The sequence below is a fragment of the Scyliorhinus torazame genome, chromosome 3, assembly GCF_047496885.1.
Source record: "Scyliorhinus torazame isolate Kashiwa2021f chromosome 3, sScyTor2.1, whole genome shotgun sequence".
In the NCBI taxonomy this organism is placed as follows: domain Eukaryota; kingdom Metazoa; phylum Chordata; class Chondrichthyes; order Carcharhiniformes; family Scyliorhinidae; genus Scyliorhinus; species Scyliorhinus torazame.
The window spans coordinates 155,278,077-155,291,529 of NC_092709.1; the positions used below are offsets into that span (position 1 = coordinate 155,278,077).

At 52.5% G+C, this 13,453-nt stretch overlaps 1 protein-coding gene across 2 annotated transcripts in view; it reads right to left on the reverse strand.

The window, feature by feature from the left end:
• The window catches only part of tapt1b (transmembrane anterior posterior transformation 1b), a 191,612-nt gene extending 178,927 nt beyond the window's left edge, over window positions 1-12,685 (reverse strand). For both annotated transcript variants that reach the window (XM_072496425.1, XM_072496424.1), the window contains exon 1: window positions 12,509-12,685. In XM_072496425.1, coding sequence (XP_072352526.1) covers window positions 12,509-12,653 — 145 coding nt within the window. In that variant the 5' untranslated portion in view covers window positions 12,654-12,685. The remainder of the gene's footprint in view (window positions 1-12,508) is intronic.
• Window positions 12,686-13,453: the final 768 nt, after the last annotated feature.

Below are 13,453 nucleotides of genomic sequence, written 5' to 3' on the forward strand. Positions count from 1 at the left end.
TAAGTATTGGCCAGTAGTGGTAGGTAGTGATATAGAAAGTAGGATTATTGTGTAAGTATTTATTGCTGTACCTAATAAATGACCGTTGATTTTAATCTTACTAAGCGGTGTGCTGTCTTATTAATCATAACTAGAGCTTGAACCACGTGGCGGTATCAAAAAGATACCTGGCGACTCGTGAGCAAAGGTGACATAATCGGAGCTAATAACACTAAGGCTAATAAGAGCAACAAGGCGCAGGACGGAGGGGGCCACCGCACAGTCTGAAGACCTGGCTATCCATCAAGCCGAGGAGGAACCTAGAGGGGGACACCAACGATGTTCCAAGGTTTACAGGCATCGTTGGTCTTTCAAAATGACAGGCAGCATGTGCCGCAGGAGACTCCATCTCAACAAAGAGACAGTGCAGCACATGTGCCATATCATTGCGGACTTGGCAGCCCGTGTAGGAGGACTTGTGGACTCATCTTAGGCGGAGGACCAGGTCGAGATGGAGGGTGAGCCCAGGCAGGACCCGCAGGAGGAGCCGCAGGAAGGACAAGCGCAGCAACGGTCCGGCATGCCCAGAGAGGTCCTCATCCTCACCAGATTCTCATAGGCCGAGGCTTTGTCAGTTCACCCCCTCCTTCCTCATTCCCCCACCACCCTGTAGCACCCTCCCAGTGTCTGCATAACATTATCCCAGGGTGGTGGGCCTGTGACGGCACTGTTAGCGGGTCAATATACAAGGTAGGAGAGTGATGATAACTTCCTGTGAGGTGAGCTCTGGCGCTCCTCAGTTTAGGCCAAAGTCTAACTCCTGCCTTTCTGCTGACAGCACGCTCACACCCATCCTGTTAAAAGGGTTTGCATCGGGGGCACTTGATCTTGGACCACTGTGCCCGGGGACAGAGGGGGAGGTCAAACTGGGGTGACGGCACAGGTAGGCCCATAGTGAAGATTAACTGTGAGGCTTCACATGTATCAGGTGTAACATGTTTTAATTGTGAACATTTGACACTTCATTCCTCCTAGCTACAGATTTAGTGCCCCCCCTCCTCCCCACCCCCGACTGTGCTCAATCAGTTATCCTTTCTCTTCTTGGTCTTACAAGGTCTACTGCTACATCTAGGTGGGTCCCCAGGATGCACATCGGAGGTGGAGGCGTTTCGCACCCTGTGGCCTTTGATTCTCTTGCGGGCATACCCGGGAAGACCCGGAGGTCCAGGCTGAATTACTAGTATCACTGAATTCGCCATACAGTGGGGTAAACAGCTTGTAATCCAGAACAATACCAGCAGCGGGGGTTCAATTCCCGTACCGGCCTCCCCGAACAGGCGCCGGAATGTGGCGAATAGGGGCTTTTGACAGTAACTTAATTGAAGCCTACTTGTGACAATAAATGATGATTATTATTAAGCCACCCTGTTCTGCCGGTCGTCCTCGAGATGTACCGATGTCAGGAGGGAGGGGGTGTACAGGAGAACTGGAGACTGCCGTCATCTCCCTGGTGGCAGGCCTCAGGTTGGACTCCAGTGCTTCCTCCTCCCTGACAGCGCCTGTAGGGCCATGGGGGTCTCCGTGCAACTGAGGAGCAGCTGAAGGGAACTCCAGAGGCCTCTACGTTATCTGGCTCTGCCAGTCTTGGCGCTTCTCCGTTGTCTGCACCATGGTGTCAACACTCTCAGCGATGCTCATCAGTGAGTGAGCCATGCTCAGGAGTGCCTCAGCAATGCCCGTCTGTGTCTGGGACATGTCCCTCATCGACTTGGCCATGATGTCGAGGCCCTCTGCCATGGTCCTCATGGACTGAGCCATACCTTGGGACACCACAATTCAAGACGCTGACCTTGTGCTCCAGGCATCCCTCCGTGGTTGCCACCCTAGCAGTGTTGGGCTTGGTACCAGGCATTATCAACATAATCGGCTGCTCCCATAGCCTTTGGGACTCCTCCAATCGGCTAAGCACTGCTGGAACGCGCTGAGATCCCATCCTGAATCTCATGGCTGTGTCCTACCATGTACATCAGCTCTGGGATAACCTTGTCCAGAGGCTCGGCATCTGACCTGGACGCAGCTCAGTCCTAGGATCCAGCAGACCTCCAACTGCTGACTCCCTTCGATGTCCTGCCTCCACCTGATGTGCATCACCAACTGCGTGGTACCCACCAGACTGTGTACCAGAAGCCTGTCTACTAATGTCGCTCACCGAGGTCAGTGTCTCTGCGCTGGTGGAAGGTGGGTGTGATAACTGTGAGGCCTTGATGGTGGTGTCCTTGGGAAGTCATCTGGGTGAAAGGCAGTGGATACTCACCTCTGCGGCGCCAACCCACCTCGCGATTGGTGACTGCTCTCTGCTCGGTCAAACCCGTGATCTCCAGGGCCCGTTCCTCATAGGGGGTGAGGACTCAGATTTCTGGTACTCCGCCCGCTCGCTCCCGAGCTTGGCCCTTTTCCACTTATTATGGGCTATCTTCTCCTGCAGATACATAGGGAGGGCTTTGTGAGCCCGTGTGCTTAACGGATCACGAGGGTCGAAAGCAGGTGACATGTATGGGCAGCACAACTGGACATGAAGGGTTTGTGCTGGTGGGTGCCAGGGTATTCTGAAGTACAAGCACGAAGATTGGATGTGGGGAGAGTGCGAGGTGTCAGCCAGTGATTTGGGGGATGGGGGTGTTGGGAATTTGAAGGGTTGCCGGCAGAAGTGAGAACTTATCTTTGCAGCTCCTACACTGTACAGCGGTCCTCCTCGTCATGCTGCCCGCATTGGCAGCTGCTCCCACTGCCTCCCAAGCGGTATTAGTATTGGTAACTCTGCTGCTGGCCCTCCGACCTCCTCGGGGGAACAGAATTCTCCATCTTTCATCGACGGGGAACAGGATTCCCCATCTTCCATCGACAGCGTCAAGAGGCCTGGCCAGATTGGCATAGCCAAAGCGAGGATCAAGTCTGCACACAGCATTGCTTGTGTGTGGACTGGGAGTAAGTGCCGAGGAAGTGCTTGAAAGCAGCTCCCCTCGTTAACGGCGAGCTGCTGAGGCACGAGTCTGGTGAATAAGATGGTGAGGCAGCCAATAATGGGAGGAGCTCATAGGGGCTCATTTGCGGTACTAAGTGCCGTTAACTACGGGCCACAATCTCGCCACCACGGCTGTCGAGAAACACCTTGCCAATCGTATACTAAAGGACACCGAATTTCTTCTGTTAAATCATGCCCTAGAGGTTTATTGTTCATATTTTGTAGGCCATCTCCCAAATACTTCCTGCCTATGTTCACATTTCTGTACACTGATAACCTTGGCTTTTTGTGCTTGGCATGAGGAAATGCAAGCTATCTGGAAAATGTTTAACCTTAGTAATGATGATTATTGAATCTGATAAAAGAAAGGTTATTCAACAAACCATACTCAGCTAAAAGTCAAAGCCTTTTTCACTCTAGTCTTTACCACCAAATTACTTTTTGTCAGCTTTTCCTGTGCAAGTACAAGAGAAGCTAAATAATTACTTATTAGAAGGCAAAAAGCTGAATGGCTGGTATACGAATATGATTACCAAATAAATCTTGACCACTCAGGAGACAATACGCAGTTAGTAAAATACAAAAATTCTAAGCGATCTACTTTGGAAATGAAGAAAAAAACCTTTATGAAAAAGATACTTAGTTTAATACCAAGAATTTCATATTGAGGATTACCAAGTAACTAAGCTGCAAATACATATTTAGACCAAGGAAAGCCACAAATTTGGAAAATGATATTCCAGTCAAAATCTGGAAATCTGAAATAAAATAAAAAATGCTGTGAAAAGTCAGCAGGTCTTGCAGCATCTGTGGAGTGAATAACAGTTAACATTAATGTTAACTGCTCTCTTTCCACAGATGCTGCTTGACCCAAGTGCTTGTTTGGATAATGTATAAGTAGCTGGACACTTTATGGCCAAATTGGTGGGGAGGGGGCAGTTTACATGGTTATCTCAATACAAATAGGTTCAGATATTTTGTCAACTTATCGTCAATTCGGACATCCGGTGGCGGCTATGAAGGAGTAAGTCGCACATTTGGTGGCTCCGCTCTGGTCGGACTTGTGGACCTTTTCCCCCGATTTTGTACCGGACTTGAATTGTAAAACTGATGACAGAGGCAATTGTGTACTGAAATTCCACATTGGTGCACGGAGAGAAGGACTAAAAGTGCTCATAAAGGCAGAAACAGAAAGACAGAGAAGGCTTGGGCTGAAGCTGCAGCAGGAGACAGCATGGCAGAGGTCCGGACCTCTGGTTTGTCGACCCAGCGGTCAAGGGAGCAGCTGATACAAGTTATTCAGGAAGGCTTTGCTAAGCAGAAACGAGACTGCTAGGACCCGATAAAAGAGTCAATTGAGCGGCTGGAGCGTAGATTGGACGCCCAAGATCGGGCGATCCCAGGGATGATCCCAGGAATGGTAGGCCTAACATACGATGAACGTCTGAGGATCCTGGGATTATATTCATTGGAGTTTAGGAGGTTGAGGGGAGATCTAATAGAAACTTACAAGATAATGAATGGCTTAGATAGGGTGGATGTAGGGAAGTTGTTTCCATTAACAGGGGAGACTAGGACCCGGGGGCACAGCCTTAGAATAAAAGGGAGTCACTTTAGAACAGAGATGAGGAGAAATTTCTTCAGCCAGCGTGGTGGGTCTGTGGAATTCATTGCCACAGAGGGCGGTGGAGGCCGGGACGTTGAGTGTCTTTAAGACAGAAGTTGATAAATTCTTGATTTCTCGAGGAATTAAGGGCTATGGAGAGAGAGCAGGTAAATAGAGTTGAAATCAGTCATGATTGAATGGTGGAGTGGACTCGATGGGCCGAATGGCCTTACATCCGCTCCTATGTCTTATGGTCTTATGATCCAGAGGTAGAGAAGGCGCTGGCTGAGCAGGAGGAACACCAAACTGCGGTGGAGTTGGAGGTGGGGATGCTGAGAGACCAGCAGAAGAAGCTCCTAGAGAAGGTGGAGGACCTAGAGAATAGGTCCCGCCGACAGAACTGGAGAATCGTTGGGCTCCCAGAGGGGTCCAAAGGAGCGAACGCTGGGGCATACATCGCAGACATGTTTGAGAAGCTGCTGGGGGATGGAGCATTCTCCCGGCCCTTGGAGGTGGACAGGGCTCACAGAGCACTCACGAGGAAGCCGCGAATGGGAGACCCCCCCCCGACCCGACCCCCCCCCCCCCCGCCGACCCCCCCCCCACCGACCCCCCCCCGCGACCCCCCCACCCCCACCCCCGAACCCCCCCCCGCCGACCCCACCCCCCCCCGCCGACCCCCCCCCCACCCCCCGCCGACCCCCCCCCGACCCCCCCCCCCACCCCACCCCACCCCCGCCCGACCCCCCCCCCCCCCCTCCGACCCCCCCCCCCCCTCCGAGGGCAATGATGGGGAGATTCCACAGGTACTTGGATAAGGAGCGAATTCTACAGTGGGGCAAGCAGACACGGAGCTGTAAGTTGGACAACAGTATCCTGCGGGTTTACCAATACCTGAGTGTGGAGGTGGCCAGGAGAAGAGCAGGCTTCAACCAGATTAGGTCGATCCTTTTTAAGAAAAAGGTGACGTTCGGACTGTTGTATCCGGCCCGTCTCTGGGTCACGCACGAGGAACAGCACTTTTATTTCAAGTCGCCTGAGGACACGCTGGGCTTCGCGAAGGAAAGGACTGGTGGTGGGCTGAGAACTTTTGAACTTTGCTACAACGTTCATGGTTTTTTTGTTTTTCTGTTCTTTTAAAAAAAAGTTTCTCATTTTTTGTTGTGTGGAAGCTGTTTGTAATGCCTTTTGCATTGATTTGGGACCAGCGGTAGAGCTGAGTGAGTTACGGTTTTCATTTGCACTGTCAGCGGATGGAGGTGCGCTTGTTTAGATCTTGGTGTTTTTCTGTCGGGCAATTGTGTGGGGATTGTTTGATGTTGGAGTATGTTTGTCTGAGCGGGGGTGGGAGGGGGGAACAATAGGTGGGAGACTATCCGGCGCCAGAGATGGGGGCCACCAAGCTAGCTGGGCGGGCTAGCTCTCGGAAGCGCAGTGGGGGGTGTGCATATGTTCGGTTTATTAAAGGGGTTGGGTTCCAGAGTGTTGTTACTGAGGGGAGGAGGGGGGTAAATGTCCTGCTGACGAGGGAGGGACATGGGCTAAGGGACAGAGAGGAGGTTGGGGGCAGAGGCTTCCTGGGGGCAGACCGGTGGAGGCGCGGAGCATGAACTGGAGGCGGGCCCAAAAAAGGGATGGCCGATCGGAGGACGGGGGTGGGTGGGGGGTCAATGAGCCCCCCAACTAGGCTGATCCCCTGGAATGTTCGAGTGTTAAATGGGCCGGTAAAGAGGACACGTGTGTTCACGCACCTTAAGGGACTGAAGGCGGACGTGGTAATGTTGCAGGAGACACACCTTAGAGTAAGTGACCAGATTAGATTGAGGAAGTCAGATCTTTCACTCGGGACTAGACTCAAAGACTAGAGGGGTCGCGATCCTGATCAATAAGCGGGTGGTGTTTGAGGCGGATAGAATTGTCTTGGATGTGGGAGGTCTGTACATTATGGTCAGTGGGAAACTGGAGGGGGTGCAGGTGGTATTAATAAATGTGTATGCGCCAAATTGGGATGTGTGGAGTTTATAAAGAGGATGCTGGGGAAGATACCGGACCTGGACTCGCACAGGTTGGTCATGGGAGGTGACTTCAACACAGTTACCCTGACTTGGACCGGTCAAGCTCGAAAACGGGCAGGGTGCCAGCAATGGCAAAGGAACTTAAAGGGTTCATGGAGCAGATGGGGGGGTGGATCCGTGGAGATTTGGGCAGCCGAGGGTGAAGGAGTTGTCCTTCTAGTCACACGTCCATAAAGTGTACTCCCGGATTGATTTCTTTATTTTGGTGGACACGGGGTACTCAGCGATCACAGCTCAGACCATGCTCCGCACTGGGTTGACCTGCAGGTTAGTAAAGACAGTAACCACCGCCCGCAATGGAGGTTAGATGTGGGACTTTTGGCTGACGAAGGGGTGTGCGAACGGCTGAGGAAATGTATTCAGAACTACCTTATGGTCAACGACACGGAGGAAATTTTAGCAACGGTGGTCTGGGAAGCACTGAAGGCGGTGGTCAGAGGGGAGCTGATCTCGATATAGGCCCATAAGGAGAAGGTGGACAGGGCAGAGACGGACCGCCTGGTAAAGGAGATACTACAGATCGATAGGAGGTATGCAGAGACCCCGGAGGCAGGGCTTTTAAGGGAATGGCGAGGCTACAGGCAGAGTTCAGCTTGTTAACCACAGGGAGGGCGGTGGAGCAGCTGAGAAAGGCGAGGGAGGCGATCTATGAGCATGGAGAGAAGGCCAGCAGAATGCTTGCACAGCAGCTTAGAAAGAGGGAAGCAGCCAGAGAGATAGGGAAAGTAAATGACGGAGATGGGAACCTGGTTGGAGATTCAGCAGGGGTGAAAAAGGCGTTTAGGGATTTCTACAGTATGCTGTACAGGTCGGAGCCCCCTACGGGGCTGGAGGGGATGAGGCACTTCTTGGAGGGGCTGAATTTCCCAAAGGTTGACGGGGAGCTGGTAGGCCCCGATCGGGTTGGAAGAGATAGTGGAGGGTCTGAAGGCCATGCAGTCGGGTAAAGCCCCGGGCCGGACGGGTACCCAGTGGAGTTTTATAAAAAGTTCTCTGGGATATTGGGGCCGGTGTTGATGAGGATGTTCAATGAGGCAAGCGAAAGAGGGGTGCTGCCCTCGATGATGTCACAGGCCACGATTTTGCTGATTCTGAAGCGGGACAAGAACCAGGAGCTGTGTGGGTCCTACAGGCCGAATTCCTGTTGAATGTGAATGCCAAATTGCTGGCCAAAAGTTTGTCCTCCAGGATTGAGGATTGTGTTCCGGACGTTATTGGGGAGGACCTGACGGGGTTTGTTAAGGGTAGGCAGTTGCCGCTACCGTTCTCCCCGAAAAGGTACACCACAAACCCAGTGGTGGTGGCGACCTTGAAGATCTGGAGGCAGTGGAGACGACACAGGGGAGTGACGGGTGCCTCGGTGTGGTCCCCGATAAGGAATAACCACAGGTTCGTCCCGGGGAGAATAGATGGGGGATTTCAATGTTGGCAGCGAGCAGGAATTAGGAAGCTGAAGGACCTGTTTGTGGACGGGACGTTTGCGAGTTTGGGAGCATTGGAAGAAAAATATAAGTTGCCACCAGGGAATGCTTTCCGGTACATGCAGGTGAGGGCATTTACGAGGCAACAGGTGAGGGAATTTCCGCAACTCCCGACGCAAGGGATCCAGGATAGAGTGATTTCGGGGGCATGGGTTGGAGGAGGTAAAGTGTCGGAAATATACAGGGAGATGAGAGACGAGGGGGAGACGATGGTAGAGGAGTTGAAGGGAAAATGGGAAGAGGAGCTGGGGGGAGAGATTGAGGAGGGGCTGTGGGCAGATGCCCTAAGCAGGGTAAATTCCTCGTCCTCATGTGCCAGGCTTAGCCTGATTCAATTTAAGGTTCTACACAGGGCGCATATGACGGGAGCAAGACTGAGCAGGTTTTTTGGGGTGGAGGATAGGTGTGGGAGGTGCTCGGGATGCTCGGCGAACCACACCCACATGTTCTGGTCGTGTCCAGCACTGCATGAGTTCTGGGAGGGTGTGGCAAGAGTGGTCTCAAAGGTGGTGGGGGTCCGGGTCAAACCAAGCGGGGGGTTAGCTATATTTGGGGTTGCAGAAGAGCCGGGAGTGCAGGAGGCGAAAGAGGCCGACGTTCTGCCTTTGCGTCCCTAGTAGCCCGGCGTAGGATTCTACTTATGTGGAAAGAAGCGCCCCCGGGCTTGGAGGCCTGGATAAACGACATGGCAGGGTTCATAAGACTGGAGCGAATAAAATATGCGTTAAGAGGATCGGCTCAGGGGTTCACCAGGCGGTGGCAACCGTTCCTTGACTATCTCGCGGAACGATAATGGAAAAACAGAAAAGACAGCAGCAGCAACCCAGGGGGGAGGGGGGGGTATTATCCTGTGTTTTTGGTTTTTTGCCAGTTGTTGATATTTGATATTTGCTTTTTGTCTATCTCTTTTATTTCATTTGTTGGTAGTTTAATATATTATTTAAATAACGTTTAATGCATATTCCTTTATTATGTTGTAAAAACGGAAAATCTCTGTTTGAAAAATGTCAATACAATATATATTTTTTGAAATAAAAAAAAGGGTAGGCAGTTGATGGCCAATGTAAGAAGGTTGTTAAATGTGATCATGATGCCCCAGAAGGTAGGCAGGTGGAGGTAGTGATCGCAATGGATGCAGAAAAGGCTTTTGATCGCGTAGAATTGGATTATCTGTGGGAGGTACTGCGACGGTTCGGATTTGGGCGGGGCTTTATTGACTGGGTCAGATTGCTGTATCAGGCTCCTGTGGCAAGTGTACGGAAGAATAGGACAACATCGGACAATTTTAGACTGCACCGGGGGACAAGACAGGGATGCCCCCTCTCCCCACTGTTGTTCGCACTAGCTATAGAGCCCCAAGGGGCTGGTCCGGGGGGGGGTCCGACGACCTGCTTCTGTAAGTATCGGACCCAATAGAAGGGATGGAAGAAATCATGAGGATTCATGGGGAATTTGGCCGGTTTTCGGTGTATAAGCTAAATATGGGGAAAGGTGAGAAGTTTGCGGTCCAGGCTAGGGGACAGGAGAGGCGATTGGGGGGCCTGCCGTTTAGATTAGTATGGGGAAGCTTTAGGTACCTAGGCATTCAAGTGGCGCGGGAATGGGACCGGCTGCATAAATTAAATCTGGCCCCACCAGTAGACCAAATGAAGGACTATTTTGGGGGATGGGACGCGCTTCTGTTGTCACTGATGGGAGGGTGCAGACTTTGAAGATGACGGTCCTCCCGTGATTCCTGTTTGTATTTCAGTGTCTCCCCCATCTTTATTCCACGGTCTTTTTTTTAAACGGGTCATCAAAGTGATCACTAGCTTCGTTTGGGTGGGCAAGACCCTGCGAGTAAGGAAGGTAATGCTTGGGTGGAGTCGGGGAGAGGGTGGGCAAGACCCTGCGAGTAAGGAAGGTAATGCTTGAGCGGAGTCGGGGAGACGGCGGGCTGGCGCTGCCAAATTTTAGTAACTATTACTGGGCGCCGAATATAGCCATGATCAAGAAGTGGGTGGTGGGGGAGGGGTCGGCATGGGAGCGTATCGAGGTGGCTTCATGTCTGGGGGCGTTGGTAACTGCGCCTCTGCCATTCCCGCCGGCACGGTACTCCACCGGCCCCGCGGTGGTAGTGGCAGCCCTGAGAGTCTGGGGGGGGGGGGCAATGGAGGAGACATGTGGGAGCAGAGGGAGCATCGGTCTGGTCCCCAATCTGTAATAATCACCGGTTTGCCCCAGGAAGCATGGATCAGGGATTCCGGATATGGCGGAGAGCAGGGATTGAGAGGATGGGGGATATGTTTATAGAGGGGAGCTTTCCGAGTATGAGGGCACTGGAGGAGAAGTTTGGGTTGGCGAGGGGAAACAAATTCAGGTATCTGCAGGTGCGGGACGTCCTACCTAAACAGGGGTCAACCTTCCCGCTCCTACCGCTAAGGGGGATTCAGGACAGGGTAGTTTCCAGAGGGTGGGTAGGAGAAGGGAGCGACTCTGACATTTACAAGGAACTTATGGGGTCAGAGGAGATGCAGATCGAAGAGCCGAAGCGCAAGTGGGAGAAGGAGCTGGGAAGAGAGATAGAGGATGGTCTATGGGCGGACGCATTGAGTTGAGTCAATGCGTCAACAACATGTGCCAGGCTCAGCCTGATACAATTCAAGGTCGTTCATCGGGCTCACATGACAGTGGCCCGGATGAGCGGATTCTTTGGGGTGGAAGACAGGTGTGCAAAATGTGCGGAAGGACCAGTGAACTATGTCCACATGTTCTGGACATGTCCGAAGCTATGGGGATTTTGGCAATGGTTTGCAGATGTCATGTCCACGGTGTTAAAAACAAGGGGGGCAGCGAGTCCAGAGGTGGCGGTTTTCGGGGTGTCGGAAGATCCGGGAATCCAGGAGAGAGGCAGACGTTCTGGCCTTTGCTTCCCTGGTAGCCTGGAGACGGATATTGTTGGTTTGGAGGGACTCAAAGCCCCCGAAGTCGGAGACCTGGCTGGACATGGCTAGCTTTCTCTGTTTGGAGAAAATCAAGTTCGCTTTGAGAGGGTCACTGTTAGGTTTCGCCCGGAGGTGGCAACCGTTTGTCGACTTCTTTGCGGAAAATTAATCGTCAGAAGAAGGGGGGGGGGGGGGTTAGTTTAGCTGAGAGTAGGGGGTTAATAAAGGTGGGACCTGTAAGGAAGGGAGACGGCTTTTGCACTATGTTTATAGTTTCATGTACATTGTTTATTTTGTTGTTATCAAACTACCTCAATAAAATGCTTATTAAAAAAAAATTATCATCAATTCAGTGGTTTAGATGATGTGTGTAATTTCAAGAAGGAATTAGATATAGCTCTTGCAGCTAAAGGGGTCAGGGAATGGAGGGGGAGGAAGGAGGCCGGATCAACATACTGAACTTGACGATCAGCCATGATCATAATGAATGGCGGGGCAGGCTCGAAGGGCCAAATAGCTTCTTACTGCTTCTATTTTCTTTGTATGTTTCTGTGTATTATGTCTAGAAAGTATGAAATAAACTTATTTGTAAAGTCCAACTAAGTGCCAGGAGTTATCTGTCAATTATGAATATGCTGGTGATCAAAACAGACAAGCCTTCAAATGACAGTACAACTGTGGCTTAACATTAGACTTTGACTGTAAAACCAAGAGTATACTTAACGTGTCAGAGTGGAACGGCCGCGCGCACACGCGCAGGTCCCCAGCAGAAATAAACACTCCCATGTTTTTCTTTATGAATAACTTTTAAGCAAGGAATTGTCCTCATGACTGAAGGTGATGGAATATTTCCCGTAAGCCTGCAACAGTCATCGGAATACAAGTAATTCTCCCTCCATCTCATGGAGCAGAACAACAGGTGGCCCCCACACACAGGGAACATGCCTCTTGTCAGTCCGCCTGGGATTAGACTGTGCAGCGAGTGTCACTGCTGACAGAACAAAGAGGAACCACCCCCCACCCCCCCACCCCCCCGGGGGCCGCGCGCGCCCCAACTGGTGGGCCCTCGCGCCCAGTTGACAGACGGACGTTGACAGCTGACACTGGGCGGGTGGCTCGAGCCGCCTGGGTGATCCGCGCACGGTCCGAGCTCGCGGGCCAACACCAGCGCTTGGAATACCAACGGCTTTCGCCAGACTCAGGAGCGAAACCGCGTCAGGGACGCAGAGCGCCCGCGGCACACTCTCTTGGTCTGCGCGCGACCCGCTCCGCTCCGTCCCGTCTCCCAGCTGCTCGCAGCGCTTCCACTGACACAAGGCCCGCGATTCGGGCGAGCAACCCACACCAACAAGACGCGCGCGAGCCACAACCATTCCGCCAGTTGGGGGGGGGGGGGGGGGGAGGAGGTCTGCCGCACTCACCTGACAGGTTCCGATTTTGACCTGCGTGTTTGTTGGACTCTTCTTTTGCTTCGTAAAAGCCCAGCGTTTCTGCCCGGTGGACACCGCGTTCAGAACTCCGTCCCCCACTCTCTCTGTTATCCCCACTCTCCGGCACCGCCGCCATCTTCTGACGGGAGGAAAAGTGGGAGGGGGGAAAAAAACCCACAAACACTGCCGTCATGTGACCGTCTGGGCTCCCGAGCGGGCGCGCATGCGCGGGCATTCGGCCCGTCACCTGTCAGAGTGAATCGCAGGCGAAGATCAGCAGGTTGGACATGGGTCACTGACACTGAAATAGTTGGTGACATTTAAAATCCCACCTTCCCATTTTTTCCTAAATTATGTTTTTCTAGTTCGCTTAAATTTAATACTACCGTGTGTGCGCGCGCGAATACACATTTCGTGTCCACAGCTGGAATTTTCTGCACTTGTAAAAGAAACCTATTATCAATTTAAAATGGACATTTGTAATACAAGTTTCTAGTTATTGATTTTAGATTGGACAAACAAGGAGGCACCTTGGGCGCGATTCTCCGATGCCGCGCCGTTTGGGAGAATCGCCTGGGGCGCCATTTGTTCCCGCGAGGCCGGTCCGACGCCCTCCCGCGATGCACCCAAGCAGCGAGACCGGCTCTATCTAGTTCTGCGTGGCACAGTCCGGTGAATCGCCCGAGACACCCAAAAATGGCGATTCTCCGCCACCCCCTCTATTCTCAGGCCCAGATGGGCCGAAGTCCCGACGGCGTGACCCCAGTTCACGCCGTCACCGTTCACACCTGCTATTTAAAGTTGTCAGCCAGTCGTGCTGGCTGATGCTCAGCAGTGAGGAGGTGAGCGGACTGTTCCGCAGCTCCTGGAAACCGGGTCGGCTTCCCCGAGAAGGCTGCGGCCAACGGGGGGGTGGGAGGGTGGGTGGGGGGGGTG